Source organism: Pteropus alecto, unplaced genomic scaffold (genome assembly GCF_000325575.1).
Source record: "Pteropus alecto unplaced genomic scaffold, ASM32557v1 scaffold72, whole genome shotgun sequence".
NCBI lineage: Eukaryota > Metazoa > Chordata > Mammalia > Chiroptera > Pteropodidae > Pteropus > Pteropus alecto.
In genome coordinates this window covers 19,843,852-19,863,697 of record NW_006436811.1, presented here as the reverse complement: position 1 = coordinate 19,863,697, position 19,846 = coordinate 19,843,852, and the positions used below count along the sequence as shown (strand labels likewise).

At 34.9% G+C, this 19,846-nt stretch overlaps 1 protein-coding gene and 1 pseudogene across 1 annotated transcript in view; both read right to left on the bottom strand.

Annotated features, from left to right (window-relative positions):
* GPC5 (glypican 5) overlaps window positions 1-19,846 on the bottom strand; it is a 1,125,293-nt gene that overhangs the window by 906,597 nt on the left and 198,850 nt on the right. The window contains exon 3 of the mRNA XM_006913808.1: window positions 12,906-13,600. Coding sequence (XP_006913870.1) covers window positions 12,906-13,600 — 695 coding nt within the window. The remainder of the gene's footprint in view (window positions 1-12,905; window positions 13,601-19,846) is intronic.
* Window positions 3,234-3,352, bottom strand: LOC112481484 (annotated as a pseudogene).

Genomic DNA, 19,846 nt, shown 5'->3' with positions numbered 1-19,846 from the left:
GGAATTCAGTTGTGACCATTCTTTATTCCTATTTTCGATACATGTTTTTTCTTTTTAAAGAAGTCCCTCCAACATTTCCCATAATACTGGCTTGGTGGTGATAAATTCCTTTAGCTTATTTTGTCTGCGAAGCTCTTTATCTGTCCTTCAACTCTAACTGATAGCTTTGCTAGCTAAATTATTCTCAGTTGTAGATCCTGGGTTTTCATCCTAGCCCTTCTGTCCTGCATAGTTTCTTTTAAGAAATCAGCTGCCAGTCTCATGAGTGTTCCCTTATAAGTAACTATCTGCTTTTCTCTTGCTGCTTTTAATATTTTTTCTTTGTATTTAACCTTTGGCATTTTAATTATGATGTGTCTTAGTGTGAGCCTTTTTGGATCCCTGATTTTTGTAATTCTCTGAGCTTCCTGGGGTTTTATGTCCATTTCCTTCACCAGGTTTGGGAAGTTTTCTATCATTATTTCTTCAAACAGCTGTTCAACATCTTGATTTTCTTCAGTTACGCTGATCAGACAGATATTTGAACCCTTAATAGTATCCCATATGCTCCTTAAATTATTTTTTTAGTCTTAGCATCTTATCTCTTGCCATTCTGTTGGAGTGTCCTTGGCTTTCCCATCCTCTAGATAGGGCATTTGATCCTTTGTTTTAATTCACTCTCTTTATTCCTTTGTTTATTCCATTTAATATACTTTTCATCTCAGATAATGTGTTCATTTCAGACCAGCTCCCTTTTAAAATTTCCATTTCCATGTTTTTTATCTCTTTGTTGAAGTTCTCACTGAATTTAACCAAAAGTTCATTGAGCATCTTTATAATCAATGTTTTGAACTCTGCATCTGTTAGATTACTTGACTCCATTATATCTGGATCTCCGTTCTGTTCTCTCATATGGTTTCTGCTGCTTTGTCTTCCCATTTGGGCTGCGTTTCAGCGTCTGTTTCTATGAACTAAGAACAGCTCCTAAGTCTCCCAGTCTTATTAGTGTGGGTTTGTGAAGTAGGTGTCCAGTGGCACAGTCCTGAGAGGGTTCAGCTGCAGGCCAAACTTAGCCCAAGCCTATACCCCTCTGGGGCCACCTGTTAAAATTCAACAAGCAATCCACAGATGCTGTGATTATAGTTGCCTCAAAAGACCACATCAGGAGCCGAGGCCAGCTACCTCCAGTGTGAGTCTAGGTGCTGTTCAGCAAGGAGCACCTGACTCACTGAGGATAAACCTGAATGTGGCTTGGGAGGGGCTATGAGTTGGGGGAGGCGGGGTTGCAGGGAATCCTCTGGGCCGAAAGACCTCTTTATCCAGTTTGATGATAGCACGGTTATGGTGGTCCTGTGTACGCACACTGGGAGAGGGTAGGGCACAACAGGGAACAAGCAATACCGCCGGCACTTCTGTACCAAGCGGGTCTTGTTTTGGCCCTCACTTTGACAACGTTCCCCTGTAAGTCCCTGGTGCCCCCTGCATGCAGCTGAAATGGCACTGGTGCTCAGAGCAAGCAGGTCCGTCACAGAAAATCCGCTGATGGATGTGGCCCCTTTAAGAGGCTTCAACTGCTGCTGCTGCCACTACCTCTGTCTCACTCAGCTGCTCAAGACCAGGCAGCCTCACATTCTTGCCTCGTCCTACCTTCTGCCATTACAGGGTGATTTCTTGGATTTCTTCCTAGTTGTATGGCTTGCTCATCTAGATCTCAGGCGATTTTTCATTGCTGTTTGCTCTTTGTTTCCATCGCAGCTTTGATTTGGTCGTCAGAGGGATGAACAGAGCCTCTATCATCTACGCCATTTTGGTTTCCTCCTCTCCAAATAATTTATATTTTTAAACTGGGAGTTTTACATTGCTTTTAGTGTATGTTCTGAACTAGAGAATTCATACTAATGGTCCTTATGAATATTATAACTTTCAATTTATATAGATAAGGAATTGAATAATAATGGTTAGTGTAAAGCCAGAATAATGACCAACAGGCAAAGATACTTGTTTCAAATATGTCTGCTCTCCTCTCCATGGACATAGACCACTTTTAGATGGTAGTGAGAATGTTAAGTCTTCTGTTTCACATTGCTACACCTGGGAAAAACACAATTCGATCAAATTCACATGAAATTTCCACAGGAATTTGGTTTCTGGGTTGTATTCCCAGAGCCCATGGTGAATTTTACATTGACTAACCCTTTAGTTATGTGAGGGGATCTATCTGAAGGTCACAGCTGCCAACAGTCTAACCCTAAACTTGGAGGGACCTAGCCAGATATCAGGCTATACTGCCTACAACTTCCCCCAAAAGTAATTTACTTGTAGACAAAGCTCCAAATAAATCACGAAATATATCTATGAGCAGCATTTTCCAAAGTGTTTTTAGCACAAAATCCATAATATGTCCAGGCAAAAATGAGATCTTGGTTGAATAGATATTGGAAAATATTCTACTTAATATAGTTAATGAATATTTTAAAGCACCGAGATTTATCAAAGCCTTTGACATTCATGGGGATAACCTGCAATACTCTCTGTGAGACAGATATTATGTGTTGTTTTTCCCCAAACTTAAGATTATGCAACATTTTGTCACAGAATGTCTACTACTAACACCCAAAAGAACACTAGTGAACTGCAGAAAGCAGTGTTTAAAACATCATTAGATGAACCATAATGATTCTGTGAACCAGAAACAGGTCTGTAGAATCTATAGGGCATCTAGATTGACACTCTGCATCAGTCCTGGTGGCCCTAGTACCAAACTAGTAAGTGAAATGGAGAATCCCAAATGCCTGATGTTTGCTTTCCTGGACTGAAAACTAGAAAGTAGAAGGCATGATACGGGACTACTCCCAAAACTATGTAAATTATATGCACTTCTACCAAAATTTTTTCTTCATGTTTAGCATGTTCGCTTTGCCTTTATTTCTAATAACTTCATTTGATAAGTGAGATTTTTGACTGGGCCTAAGATAAGTGTAGATATAATAATAATAAGGCCAGAATATTTATCTGAATAAAAGTTTGAATGGGAGCATTTTGTGCATTCATTAAAAGAATCACAGATTATCACAATTGTCTTGCTGTGAGTGATAATGAAATGTAATTTAAGGTTTGATGAAAAATTATAAATGTCTGAAATTAAATCTAATTCAGTGCATTCCTCTTTTTTTTTTTAGGCGAGGCAACCCGTGATCGACCTCACAGATTGCAAGGACCTTGTCAGTTTACAATCCCTTATTTTTTATTTTTTACGCCTATAGCATCTGGTCTTCCTAGGTGGTCTCCCATCCAAGTACTAACCAGAACTGACCCTGCTTAGCTTCTGAGATCAGATGGCATCGGGCTTGCTCAGGGTGGCATGGCCGTAGATTAATTCAGTGCATTAATCAAGAAGTTTCTACTGGGGAGTTTGGAGGTCACTTCAGTTCAATAAATGTTGCCAGACACTTGAATATCTTTACACTGGGGGTGTAAAGATATGAAAAAAATCCAGTAAATTCTCTGGATAAGCTTCCAGTTTTGTTGGTGCAGTACACATAGTAGAAGAATATTCAAGTTCCAAGGGGATGAAGGGGAACAGGGGTGATATACTTTAATATGGAACATGAATGCAAGAGAGGGTGGGTCCATTGAAGGGGAATGAGATTGATAAGTGAGATCTAACAGCATCATGACACAGAGGACCTTCAACACCATGCCAAGGAAATTGGCTTTTTTTCTATAGACACAAATAAGGCAAAAGTGGAGCAGAGAAATCAATTTGGAGACAATTCCAATAGTTCCAGCAATGCAGGAGAAAGGCCAGATTTACTGTTGATTCACCAATGAACTCACATCCATCAAGACTTAAGCGTCTAGAGATACCATGTTAAACACAACAGTCTCTGCTCTCTGGCACATACAATTCAATATAATATATAAACAGATAATTAAAAAGCTGCAAGTATGCAAAATGCTGTAAAGGAAAAGGTATGGTGTTACTAGTATATATGACAAAGTTAGCTAACCTTTTCTACAGAGGACAGGAAACACTTCCCTGAGTTAGTAGTATCTAAGATAAAACCAAAATGAAGAGCAGCATTAGAATTCACTAGATAAAGGTTTTGGGAGCATAGTTTGGAAAGAGCCAGCCTGCTTCCAGAAAAATGTAACCAATAAGAGTCAAGAGAAAGGACTGTATGCTAAAGGAATCAACAGAACTCCAGCAAGGCTAGAGCAAAAATTATTAAGAGTGGTGTGAATAGTAAAGGCCAGATGTGCAAAGCTCTAAAGGTTAATAAAGGCTTTTAGATTTTATTTAAAGGTAAACAGGTAGCCCTTGAAGAATTTTAAGCATAATCTATTTTATAATTTGGAAAAATTATTCTGACTTCTGTGTGAATAGGCTAAAGATATTGAAGTAGTTAGAAAAGAGAGTTCATCTACTGTAAATTCCAACAGGACAGCTGCATGTACATTTGGTTATACCCAATGTCTGGCAGTGCCTGGTCCACTGAAAGCGCTCAATATACATTTGCTGAATGTTTGGATAAACAAATGAGATTATCCTCCTGTTCATTTTTATCTGACCCCAAAATTTCTTGAAAACAACAGTTTTTAAAGGTCTGAACATTTACTATCTGTGAAGAAAATACCTTTAATATATGGAAGGAAATATTTTTTCTGAAGGATCTTGCAGCATTGATGATAAAATATCCCTAAAAACATTATTAGTGTATCATTTTGATGACAATGAAAAGACACATTGTCCCTCTGAGTTCCCAAAGTCCCAAAAGTCATATGACAAAGAGAACAACGTGATAAATGGAAAGTATTCACTGGAAAATGGTGAATTTCCATTTGCATAAGTCAATTTTTAAAAACTATATAACTTTTTATAAGTTTTATTGTTGTAGTATCCATGCCCCATCAAATTCACCCTTTCAAAATGTGCAGTTCAGTGAACTGTACTCTGTTGACAGAAATGTACAACCATCAACACTACATAATTTCATAATATTTTTATCAGTGTCTCTCACAAAAGTGATCCTGTATGTATTAGCAGCAATTCCCCCATACACTCTGCCACCCAATCCCTGGTAACCACTAATGTACTTGCTGTCTCAATGGATTTGTTATTCTGGACATTTCATAAGAACAGAATCATATAATATGTTGTCTTTTGTGACTTTTTCCACATAGCATAATGTTTGAAAGGCCCAATCGTATTGTAGCTTGCATCAGTAATTCATTTCTATTTTATTGCCAAATAGTATTCCATTGTATGACTAAAAACGATTTTATTTATCAATCAGTTGACAAACACTTCGAACATTTCCACTTTTTTGGCTATTATGAATAAACTTGCCATGAATATATATGGTTTTTGTTTTTGTATTAAATTCTCTTGAGTATATACGTTGGCCTGGAATTTCTGGGTCATATAATAGTCTATATTTAACTATGAGGAACTGTCAAATTGTTTTGCAAAGTGGCTACATCATTGTAAATCCATCCAGCAATGTATGAGGGTTCAAATTTCTCCACAGCCTCACCAACACTTGTTATTGTCTATTGTTTATATTATAGCCATTCTAAAGGGTGTGCGGTGGTATCCCATTGTCTCATTTTAATTTGCTGACTAATGATGTAGAAAAGCTTTTCTAATGACTAATGTAGAACATCTTTTCATACATTTATTGGCTATTTGTATACCTTTTTTTGAGAATGTCTATTCAAACCTTTTGCCCATTTTCATTAGGTTATTTTTTATTGATGTGTTATCTAATTGTATAAATTAGTGCCTGCACATAAACATTAGCTTGGAGAGTGTATACATGACAGGAATGTCTTAAAGAAAATGCTTCCAGTAATTCCATTATGCTCTTTGAATTATATAATAGTTCTAACATTTTTCAATTTTCTATTTTTATTATGTTTTATCTTTAATTTGTATCAATGCTTTACTGATTGGTCTTACTGGGTATTGGGCATACAAACTTGTGGGTTCCCTTATATATTTATTTTTACTATTTTTGTCTCTTAATTTATTATTACATGTATGTTGATATTTGACTCATTCCTAACAGCTATTCGTTATGAATTGCATCCTTTATTATATAGTATGCTTCTTCATTTGTTTTTCTCTGTTTTGTTTTTGTTGTTGTCCTGTATTCATCCTCTGGGAATACTTTCTCCAAGTCTCATATATTTAGGGTAGCTGACCCCACTTGTGGCTCCAGGGTGGTAATATAACCAAAGAGTGGCAGGTCAGAGAGGCTCAGAGAGAAGAGAAGACTCAAAACCAGAGCGATGAGCAAGAGCATAGGGGATTCTGATCAATGAAAAATGAGCCCTATTTTTTCTTGCTAAACTGGAAGATGATGAGCCTGTTGGTTTAATGGACTACCTTATTACCAAGTGGGGACAGCCTGCCTGAGAAACATAACCAACACAGACAAAATCTTCACTGAGAAGTACAGAAGAATCCTGATAACATTTTATGAAGAACTAGATCAAGTCAGACCTTCAGTTATCTGTACCATTTGACGTTTTAGTTATATGGTCTAATATTCACTCCTCTCCTTAAGAGAATTCAAATGAATTTGAATTTCTGTCACTTCCCATCCCACCCCCCCAAAAAAAATCCCATCCATTAAAAGCAATAATTCTTCTAATGCCTTTTTTTTCCTCATTGTTTTAGGCCCAAGTATAATTTTCAAAAACAAAATAAAAAATATGACTCTAAAATATATAATGAGTAGTTGTGAATGATTTTTCAATTCTTTAATAAGGAAATAAGCAGCACAGTAAAGCTACCTGAAAGGTGAATACCAGAAATTAGCATTATAGTCAGTGAAAGAAGAAACACTGGAATGATATTCTGTTAGATGTAAAAGATAAGATTAATATTTTTCAGGTAAATAAAACAGTAACTTTGTGGTTTTCTCAGACAAAAATAATAATTCAATGGCACAAAAATTATTTATATAAATGTTCTGTGAATTAACATCTAGCCTTACAGAGCATAGTAGTGAGCCCTTATAGTGAGTAAAGTAGTAAGTTTTTAAAAACATCACATATACTTAGAGATGACTGAAGTGGCTTGCTCTATTAAATCAGTGAAAGAGTATGGAATAATATTTTTCCTTCTTTTCATTTTTTGGATAATTTTTTCAATACTTACTATTTTATTGAGGGAAGTTAAGTTATAACTACATTGCATTTGGCAATATAGTAGATCATTGTTAGAATCCTTCTCAACCCAGTTAGAGAACAGAAGTTTCTAGTCCCTAGATCAAAACCTGAAGGTCACCTTGGAATGCACAGTTCCTTGACAATATCTCGCATAAAATATCTACCGCTGGTTGATGAAATGAGGTAGGATATTCTTCAAATCAGACTGTCCACACTGTACAGCTCAAAGATGGTTGAAGTGTTTAGTACATAACAGCACTGACTCTCTCATATCCTACCATGCACCTTTCCTAGGCTTCTAGTTTTTCACTATTTACATTTCCCTTGGGTAATTTTGCAACAATTGCAGCACTAAGTACAGCAGTGCTTCATGTGCTTTTTCCAGTCTCTGAACAAACACAGAAAGTGGCTGAAAATCGAATAAGGAACAAACAAGCCTCGTGTTTAAAAAAATGGGAAGTTCTACCTGTTTCAAAAGATAGCTGATGAAGACTTAGATCTCAGCCACCCGCCTTTCTGGTCCACGCAGGCCCTGTGGGCACAGTCAGGGAGAAAAATGGCAATGGAGCAAAGATCATATGGCTAGACAGAACATTCTTGAAATGTGAAGACTGCAAATTCCTATTATTTCGTCTTTAGTTGTTAAATGTGAAAATAGAGGAGTCGAAACCCCACCCAACACCTATCATAATGCCTCTCACAACCTTCCCCACACACATTCAAGGACAGCCAGACACAAACCAAGGGAGACACTGAGAGTCAGTGTCTTCTTTGATCATCATGAGTTGGATTAGGTCTCCAAGGCCACAAAATGAAAAGCTTATTGAAGAAACAGAGGATCAGTGGCTAGTAAAGCTTGAACTCTCCACTGTGGAGCTTCCCACACAAGAACACTTACAGATGTGGAAAGACATACTCAAAGTGGGGCTGTGCAGTCTATTGTGGTCACAGAGTCATGGCAACCTGAGGTGAGCCATTGGCATCTTTGGGTCTATGAAGGGTCCACTGATGCTGTGATGCTCTGTGTAATGCAGATCCTAGAGGCTCCCTGCTCCACAATGGAGTCTGTGCCAGGGGAGCTTAGCCCAGGCCTAACTCCCCAAGGAATGCTGTGGTTTTTGGATGTGGTTTTTGTAATCAGAGTTCAAATTTCTGTATTGAAGGCCTTCTATTACTGTGCAGGAGCCGGCCACTGGAGTGTCTGTCCCTCTAGAGGGAAAACAAACACATTGTTGAGAAGTTTTGCCAATTTGTAAGAGAGTTTGGAGAACTTAAATTAACCATACTGGAAGTCAAACTTGAGAACTTACTATAGGACACAGTAAATGTGAAAACCATGAATAAAGATCTGGAAAGCTACAGCTCTTCATTTGGGCTTAAACTAGATACTTACAAAAAGCATGAGAAAATCCTAAATGTATACAATTCAGCTGATGGCTGACAGTATAAGCAAGATTAACTCTATAGGAGATACATGCAAACAAATTCAACATCAAGTAGCTGCAATTAAGACAGCCTTCAAAAACCATGGAGAACAGCTTCCAACAACAATGACAAAGGCTTTAGAGGAAAATTCCAGTCTTCAGAGAAGCATAAAGCTGCTTTCATAAGGATCTCAAAAACGGAAGGAAAGAGAGGGCAAATTTACTAAAGAGAGAAAAATCAGAAAACCTGCCTAGGGAGTGAGGTCTTAACAGCAAAGTCATATCAAGCCTGTTAGGTGGGCACTTGCTAGAGATGAGCCACTCAGCTGCTATTCCTGGGAAAGACAACATGGACTGTAGGACATAGAATTGGATATATCAAAGGCATCAGAAAATAGAGACCTTTTAATTGATGAACCCAAAGGATTGTTGATTTATACGACTGAGTTAAATACCAGTTAACAAACTCTAGAAGAAAAAAAGACAACAGATGTACCAAAATTAACTGTAGAGATAAAATTATCAGCGCCCTTAAAAATCATTTGAAAAATCTCCAACCAAGAAAGCATTGTTGCATTCAGAAAACACCCAGGTAGAAAGGGAGAGGCAAAAATGCCAACAGAAATACCAAGTCCTTTCTGAACTTCGTCAAGAAAAAGAAACAAATTTTTATGCAGTATCCAATTTAGAGAGAATTTACCCCAATTAAGGTGGAGGATAATCATTCCAAACCAACTGAAAATATCAGTGACACATACGAACAGTTATACATTTATAAAATGCAAGCAAAATTATTTTTTAGAAGAATTAAAAGAATCACTGGGTATTATTAAAACCTTCTCACTCCTAGGAGACAAAAAGCTCATGTTATTAGGATGAGAGATCTGTTGGCTCAAGAAACCTTGATAAATTATCAAAGCAAATGCATACATGGCACAAAAATTAATTGAGGAAAATCTTCACATTTCTGAAAAGTATCCTTTCATTCTTTATTTTTTTTTTTAAAAAAAGTACATTTGGCAGAGGTCTGAGACCACATCTAGGAATCATACAGACACCAGATTGAGGAAGGAGGAACATCTGGCTGTGATGGTGAAGAGAATGGAAAGATACATGCCCAGTGTCCACCAGCTGTCAATCCCAATAGTCCCTCAGATCTAGCCAACTCCATCCTGACTCAGTAAGGCCTCCAGGAGAGCAAGACAGAGCTGTGTGGTTAAAGTAGTGTTCTTCAAAAGAAAACAGTATACAGAAGAATTCACTAAAATGAGAATGGATAGCCTAAAAAGATGTCAGGCCAAAAGGCAGAATAATAAGTTTCAAATATCTGAAGTTTTAGATGACTAAGACTTATTCTCTGTCTCCAAAGAATTACATTCTAGAGTACGCCCAAGGGAGCTTCGGATGCAGATATTCATTCACTGTAAGGATGACTTATCTAACAACTGTAGATGTCCACAAACTTGATGGACTACTGTTCTGAGACATCTTTATAAGCCTTCAGACCTTCACAAGACATGTAAAAAATTCCGATTCCACTCTCTTAGGAAATATGGTAGAAAAACAAAGAATTATGGTATCAGTAATTATTCTCAAGTAATCCATATCACAATATTTCTCAGAAAGAATCACAAATTGTGTAACGTTTTCAAAGTTTTATGAAATATATATTAAAAAATTTGCAAGCTTGTTATCTAATGTGTTCCTACAAAAAATTTAGACATACCTAATGAGGTATATGGGTCTTCATTGGCCATTACTACTGCCAATCATTTCACCTCAGAAGAGATTATCGAAGGGCCAAATTGGAGCTTCCCATGTGCAGGGGGCAAATTTCCAAAAGATGAAAGATTCAGAGATCATCAGGCATGTGTTTCTCTTATGGTTTACCAAAAAGAAAATACTTATAATTTTCTCAGAAAATTGAGAACATTTTTTTCCAGTCAAAATTCATCCAACCAAAATATTATACATCAAGTACCTCTATGAATTTCTTAAAGTGGAAATATGTATTTACAGAGATTAGACTTGGAATTACTAAACCTCAGAGATTATTTTGGGACTATAAGAAAGTCATTATTTGCTGGCTCTCCAGTAATTTATTTTGAATTTGTTAAATTCATTGATGTGTGAACTGGTTATCAAACCTTGATAAACAGCTTATAAATCACTTTGAAATTGGCAGAAATAAATATTAATGAGACAAATTTTCAAGGACTTTAAAGTTAGTTTCACTTCCTTTTGTCACTGTAAGTCAAAAAGAGAATCTGCTGTTTCATTTATAAAAGAATCTACAATTTTTTAGTAATGACTAATGTTACTCAAGATAGTCATAGGACTATTTATGATACGAAATCCACCTATTGGCTTAAAAGAGAACAATGCTCTTTGAAAATCCACCATGAAGTTTCATACGACAAAAGTTTTGTTTAACTCTTATTTATAAAACACAAGCACAATGATAATTCTAACCCTGTGAGATACTGCAGTAACCTGCTTCACTGAGGTTTGCTCAGGGATGGCCAAGAACAGGAAAAGAAAAAAGCAAGGTTCTCAGGTAGCAAGAGCTTACAAATGTAGAGCCTTACCAACACCATTCCATTTAAACTACTCCCTTCTTTACACAGGACAAAACAGATGCAAAAGGTTTTAGTAGCTTGCCCAGGCCATATGACCAATGCATAGCAAACTCAAGACTTGAGAACATGACTATCTAACCATGTACCTTTGTTAATCTTTGAAATAGAAAAAAATAGATAATTTCCTATGTGATACATTTTAAAGATACAGAAAGGCCATTCAGATTTCCAAAATACATAACAAAAAGAATCTTAAAAATCTATTCGGTATTATATATATTAGAAAATTCTGGCCCTGAAAGATTAAATGGCATGCCCCAAATTAATATTAAATCTGAACTTGGTTTCAGATTTTTTGTGCCTATTTTCTCTTTTGGAGATACTCAATATCATAATATCAACATTTTGTTTCCTGGATCTAAGTGTTTATTCCTCATAACTATAAAATATTTTAAACCTTAAAAGTCTTTTATATCTCATTTTGAGTTGTTTTATTACATCCCTTCCAAAAGTTCTGGCGCATGTCTGATTTCTGTAAAGAGATGAGAGATTGCAAAAAGACAGGACCACTACATATGGTTAGTACCTATAAGGATACCCAGCTGAATGAAAAGGGGAGTGGGAGTTGAAATCCAGCTCGCCCTCTATCCACCAAGCCATATCATGAGGTGGCATCCACCCAACGGGGGCGTTATTCCTAACTTGTATAAAGGTACTACTCAGGCTCACACGAGAGCTGCAAAGACCCTGAAAGTTAGGAAGAAAAGGGAAGAGGTGGTTGGACATAAAGATCTTCAGGGTCCGATTTCTATGGGAATTTAATTAAAAGAACTGTCTTATAAAACTACTAATGAGAATGTTTATTAATTCAGTAAATCAGTTCCAGGGTAAGGAGAGGAGTATCATTTTATTTCAGGAGAAAAGATTTAGGATGAATATCAGCAGCATGTCCTGCTTCTGTGAATGGGATATGAAAACTATCACTATGGGAGCCTGTGAATATTTAAGAAAGGAGAAAGAAATAGAAAATTCTCATGTCCTCTGAATAGATAATTTTGTTTCTTAAAGTCTTCTTGAAAGAAAACACCGTGATATTATGTTTTACATACATTTTGAAAAATTATCACACCATCGCTGTAACAGATTCGGGAGCATCTCTGAAGAAACATTTCTGAACACTAAGCTATCAAGTATCGAGTCTTCATTTAAAGATAACATATAAATGGCATTTTCTATTTTAATGCTGAATATCTTTGAAATGTTAACAATAATTATCCATTTTCTGAGTACCAGGCACCATACTGGGTAGCCTGCATTCATTTTCCCAAAAAATAATAATCCAAAAGTTATGTATTACTATTCTCTTTTACCACTAAGAAAATTGAGGCTCAAAGAATCTAAGGGATTTGTAACCTATAGGCAAACAGCAAATTCAAATCCATGCCAGTCCTGATTTGAAACCTGAGCCTCCTCTACCTCACTAAAGTAGTCTTATGAGAAAGCTTCTACATAGTGGAGAAAGTGATATTTTAGCTAAGGAAAATTTTGATATAAGATATAAAAATAGACTTTGAATTGAATATGATGAACCATGTATTCTCCTACTACTTCCTAAAATATTAACTTGTAAAACTGCTATAATTGTAAAGTACATAATCATGAGCTTATAGTCAACAAACTTTATGAATATAGCTAATCCCTGAATTCTAAAAAATCAGACAGAAAATGTGGAGTGGCTGCTTACCTGTTCTGATAACTTTTGTCCATTGAGGTGAGCCTGCATCACAGCATCATTAACAAGCAGGTGGAAGTTCAGGAGCACGTGTTCAATGTCATATGTCCCATGCATGGCATCCGACAGCTCTTCCAATGACCGAATGTATGCATGCCAGTGTGGATTGAGCTCTGCCATGTATGCCAAGCAGCCTCTCATGACGTTGAGGCAGTACCCCATACAGGGCTTGCTGAGCATCAGGCCCTGGCAGTGAGGACAGTACTGCATCCTCAGGAGAGCTCTGCCGCACTCTTTGGAGACGTGCAGATGGTCTGTGGTATTGATGACTTCAATACCCAGATTCAGTGCCTGTAGCAACGTGCGGCTGGGCAGCAGCGACCTCCCCATCTGCCCCATTACTCTTTTGGGGATATTACCAAATGGACTAATGTCCCGGCGAGCCATCCGGATGCACTCCGAGTATTCCAAAGAACTGTCAGTTATACCAGGGTTAATGAGATAATTGTAGACTAGAGGAAAAAGACTGTCAAAGAATCTGTTCACAAATTCTTCAGGATTAACATCCGCACCAAATAGATAGAGCCCTACATCAGTGAAGAACTCCTGAACTGTAGCAGCAGCCTCTAAGGCCATGTTCCTGTAGGTGTTGCAAAATAGGATGCTGGTATAGTTTTCTGCTTGTCTGATGAGAGTTTCAAGGGTTTCTGGAACAAAAGCAGAGGTAAAGGATGAAAGGGCTTAGTATTCATGTTATAACTGTTCATCCATCTGCTCCAGACAGTAAATGAGCTTAATGCATTGAAACTAACCTACAGATTTAAATGGGAACGCTCAGCCTACTAAACCCAATTTAGCTTTCGAAAGATAATGCCTGGTCAACAGCGGGCATTACGCACAGCACACTTGTTTTAGAAGAGATGTATTTCTTAGAATCAAATACCTTTAAAAAGTATAGAAATCAAAAAGAATTTACATATATACTAATTTCTTATTTTATCCCATAGTCATTCATAACACACTAATGATAGGGAAAAAGTGTCACTGAGAAAATAACTTCTAATCATGAGCGCTTTATTTATAAAAGATGGTGATATTAAATACTTGATTCAACACCTACTGAATTCTTTTATAGTTTTTCAATTTTTTTTTCCAGAATGGAAACTAGTAGATTATGTACTAGCTACCGCAAAGAAATTTCCAAAGGGAAGCCTGACAATCCTCAGACTTCTTAATATATTGAAATTAAAGAGAAAAAAACATTTAATGATTAAATTACCCCTAAGTCAAAACTAGTTTACAGTGGGAGAGTCATGAACAGTATTAATTGCTGAAAACAATTGTGTGACCACTTTCTCAACTATCTTCTGTTATTTTTATTATCTTTATCTTCAAAGACTTTACTGTGGGACATTTTATTTTCTTACTTAAGTAACTGTTGCTACCAAATCAGAGAATAATATATCCACAAATTAAGGGAAGTTGTAGTCATCGGCAAGTAAAAGTTGAATTTTAAAATGATAGCTTGAGGCAGTAGTCAATCACCTTGGATATTGATTACATTACATTGGATATTGATTACACTAGTGATTACATTTTATAATTAGCCTAAATATGATACTGAACTATATCAATATATAATTATAAAGTACACAAAAATAATTATTCCCCATTAACCCAATCTCATAGTTATTTTTAATTAGGTTGTAAAAGGCCACACAAAAATTCAGTAACCAAACCACTGGATATATTATAAAAAGAGATGAAATAACGGTAAAATAAAATGAAATAGTAAAAAGCAGAGGTGCAGGGAGAGCTACTAATGAGTGGAACTGTGTCATGAATATGCCATAGCATCTTAAAACAAACAAACAAACAATCCACTTTCATGAAAAGCACAGGCAGATAAAACACAATACCATGTATTCTGATTCTGTTAAGAGTGATACCTGTTAAGTTCCAGGCTTTAGTGTGATGTATCAAGGCGCCTGCTATAGTGCATGTTTTGCGTCTCTCTTAAAATTCATTTGTCGAAAGCTAACCTTCAATGTGATGATACTTTGAAGTGAGGCCATTGGGAGGTGATTTGGTGTTAAGGGTAGAGACCTCATGAATGGGATTGATGCCCTTATTAAAAAAAAGCCCCAGAGAGCTCCCTGGCCCCTTCTGCCAGGTGAGGACAGAGAAGATGGCTGTCTATAAACCAGAATGCCAGTTCTCACCATGTAATGGATCTACTGGCACCTTGATCTTGGACTTCCCAACCTCCAGAACTATAAAAAATAAATTTCTGTTGTTTATAAACCACTCAGTCGATGGTATTCTGTTACAGCAGCTAGAACTAAGAGTGCGTCTACCTTGCAATCAAAAGCAACAGCTTTTAAAGGCTATTACAACTCTGTTCCAACCCAGTACTACGAACTCTAGAGATTGTTAACTAGGCAGGATTCATGTGCTAACTATGCATCTTCAATGCCCCCTAGAGTATAAGCTACATACCATAACTCAATAAAAATGTGAAAGAATGAAAATAGGACAGTAACGGAAGGCTTCAACTGAAATTAGCTGTTCTGCCAAGCAAGACAAAATGAACACCAGGTTTCCCCAACTGCTCTGATCATCTGGGCTGTGTGGGGAAAACACCACTTGCCAGGTCTCTGAACTATGGATTTTAACTCAGGTCTGTCTTGGTCCAGGAGTCTATATTTAACACGCTGTTCAAGAGAAAGTGATTCTATTGAGTTGGTCAGTTTTGGAAACACTGCAATTGCTGATGTTTATAAAATGTTCTCTCTGCTTTTATAGAGTGGTTCAACAAGCATTCCACCATGACAGGCTGACCCCACAGATGCAGTCTCCGCCACTACACTCTGCTTTCACAGATCCACAAGAGTGTGTGTGAAAAGCAAATTAAATCTTTGTGGATGGCACTAAAATAAAACTGCTAAACACAGGCTCATTTTTCTCAGCGACCTCTGTTTAGCTATGAACTGTGAGGTAAGTTACAAATTATTATAATTTACCAACAATGATTAAATTTTTGTAAGATAAATTTGGGATATGTTCAAAGATTTTTATATGTCACAGGCAGTCTTACATGCTTTCCACCAGGTTTTCTAAGGTGCATGCTATTGATGTGTGTGACTGATACCTGCCATGTTTCTCAGTGCAATAAAGGTTCACTGCCACCCCAGGCAATATAAACATAACATCTGACTTCTCCCAACTCTAAATGATGCTCAAACACATAACTTTTTAAAAATAAAACAAAATGTTTCTTTATAAATTCTAGTCCCATTAATTTATAACTTATTCAGGAATATTTGAAATTTATCTTTACAGCTGCTATATCTTACAGGTTTACAAATTATTTTGTAAAAACACTATTTAAGAGAATGTATTTAATATTTAGGAATATTAAATATTTCAAATAAATATGAATATAGCACTTCCAATATCATTATTTCTTTTGTAAGCCTGCTTTACACTATTGAAAACAAACTAATTGAAATATTATTTGAGTTTTTAATTAAAAAATAACTTTTTGAAAAAAGCCTATAATTTTCATTTTATTATATTTCAGACGAGTTTTACTCAGCTTTAGTGTTCTTTTTTTAAACAAAATAACTAAAAATCTGATTTAAAAATTTTAGGAAATGTATTACAGTAAAATTTTAAATCTTTTCCTAACATTGTATTCATTAAAATTTTAGTTTTCCTAATTATATATTGATTTTACCACCTTTTGAATGAAGTCTAAATTCTCAAATATCAACACTGATTATTTCCTGAATATCTAAACACAAAATGGCTTTTAAAAATGAAGTCATCCTGCCAAACTTTTTTCAATATTCAATTAACTCATCACAATATTTTATTTTTTCCTTTCAATCTTTACTAAATCTGACACTGATATATCCTAGTTAACTGAATTACCTAAACATATGTTAGATATGTATTTTTAAATGTATATTTGTGATCATAAACATTCCTTAAATCCAAACAATGAGAAAAACTGCAAACAATTGTTCTACTTGTTTTTTAATGTATAGGAATAAATGGACTTTTGTGAATTTTTGAGCTTAATAGATTTATAAAATTTTAATATATAACCACGTGTCAAAAACTAAAGAATCTAGAAGCCAATCCAATGAATTATTTTGTTAATACTTTTATAGAAAGTTGGTAAAATCAGAAATTGAATTTACTAATATTAGTTGTTACAGTAATTATGAATTTGCAAAACTCACTTTGCTCTCTATGTTTACCACGGAGTGCTTCAATTTCATGAAATTAATATTTTGATTTTAACACGAATTTAAATTTCTCAAAAGAATTGTCAAATGAACAAAATATTTTGCTGCTATGAAAAGAACAAACCACATAGAAAATCAGAGATTATAAATCCAAGGTAGGTTAGGCACTGAATAATTCATCACATCTACTTAAGTATTAAGAGACACTATACAGCTGCTTTCATTACAAAGTTTTAACAAAAAATACCCTTCATCCAAGCTATGTAAGTAATAGCTTTCTATTCATATGCTAAAAATCAAAATATGTCTTGAAAATAAACATTTGTTAGGCTTGTTTAAAAAATTTAAGGACTAGACTACAAAAAAATTATCTTTTCATTGTTTTTCACTGAGAATTTCAATAAGCTTTTCAGTAATGTAAGATCAAGTCTATCAAGGCAGAAAACTTCCAACTTTCCTTTTAATACGTGAGTGTAAGACTGAATAAAAACCTCAATATAATTGCTGACTGAATAAAATCATAATTTCTCCCAGCTTTATGAGAAAATCAATTTATGTATTATCTCATAAAGTAAAAAGTGAAATTGGAATGCATGAAGTTTATCTGCATCTACTTTAATTTTCAACTTTAATATTCTGTGAAATTTTAATAATAAAACACCTATGACTAGAAATATTTTTCAACTTTTTCTAGCCCACATTCCCTTTTGAAACATTTTATTATACATATAATTATTGCTATTTAAATCAAGAATTTAAATTTAAAGTTGGTGGAGATAAAATTAGATCATATTGATTTAAAATTAAGTTTGACAAATCGCAAAATCAGTGAAGATTAATCTTTTTGCAATGGGAGAAACAATATTTATAGAGCTTTTATTGCTTTAAAGATAAAGTTGATTTCAAAACATAAAAATCATGAAATGACTGTTATAATAACCTAACCAGCATGACATGAATAGACATTTTATGAACCTTTTCATATTTTTTATTATTTTTGATATATGAACATCTTAAGTCATAAAATTTGAAGTGTCTACTACAATCTAAGACTACAGATATCCTCAAACAGAGCAATGAAATAGATGAAAGGTTAAATTATATCAACCATGGATAATCACATGGTTTTACAATGTATATCTGGGTCGAAGGGAATTTTCAGAGTAAATTTACATTTTTGTGCATTACAATTCTCAAGCCACAGATTATGTTACTACAACAGATAATTCATTACTACTCTGCTACTTTAGAGTTAGTTTATGCCTGAGACTATGTATCCCCCTGAATGAAATTATAGACAACCAGATAGGCAGATAATTTTAAGAGTAATTTCTCAACCAGTATTTATCTCATATACATTATAAAGTGTTATATTTCATCTGCTTTATATTAAACAAAAATGTCTTCCAATAATTTTAATAGGGTCACATTTAATAATTCCTTTAATTATCAGAAGACCATATAACCACTCTGAAAATATGCATATTTAAATAAAAGCAACAATTACCTATTTTTCCAATCTGGAAGTGTTTATACTGAATTCATTTCTATGATATTTGCATATTTCTTCAATTTTTCATAAAGTAAAATGTGTAACAAATGTTCTCTGAAATATTAATTTAATGACATATTTTTAAATGTTATGCAGTATGATTTATAATATCATTCTTCAGAAATTGGTCATCTGTACAAATAAATAGTGAGTGGGATATTAATCTGTACCGTCAAGAATTAACATACTGGTGATTAATCTGGTCTCCTAGGACAAGCACTACATGGAAAAATGCTTTCTCAACTTTTCTCCTCCTTCATTTCCCTCCCCATTAATTTGGCTATCGTGGTACTTCACGTTTATTTCTAATATCATTTTTATAACCATTTATGTTCTGAATATCAGTTTATGATTTTAGCAAGAATTTATACTCCATTAAGTGCTTATATAACAGATAAAATCATTGTCAAATAACTCATTGTAGATTGTTTCATGAATTATTGTGGGGTGACGATTTTAAATCAAATCTTCTAATAATATTTAAAATAAACCCAGAAACACAATCTAGAAATATAAAAGTCACATAAGGCAATTTTTACTAACTTATATAATCTGTTTTTATACAGAACTAAAATATCAACCTCCTTTATTGGTGACTGTAGGTTGTTTTCTTGGTTAATTTCATACTCTTATACATCAGTCTCTCCTTTACTAAAACAAAAACATTTATGTCACTTTACCTCATAATTTCTGCCCTCATTTTCTCTTTTTAACATCTCACAAAATGGGAAGTGCTATATTTTCAGCTTATATTTATACATCACCCATGGCATCTGCAATGTATACAAATCTAAGTTTCTTTTGCCACTTATTACTTTGTTCATTCATTCAAACCAATATTTTTAAACAGCTGGTAGCTGGTGCTGACCTTAAAGCTAAAACTGAACAAGCCATACAAGTTTCTGTCTTCATTAGGCTTAGAATCTAAAAGATAGGACAAAAAGTGTTAAAGGAAACAAATAAATAAATGATTTACCGTTGTGTTAAACTAAGTACACCCAAGGCAGTTTAAACTTCATTTTAATTTCTAAATGGCATTTCAACCTTAATATGTCCAAATTAGAACTTTTAATTTCCAACTCCCACCACACGTAAATATGGTGCCTTCTGAGTCTTGCCTGTGCCTTAGTTAACAGCACCACTGT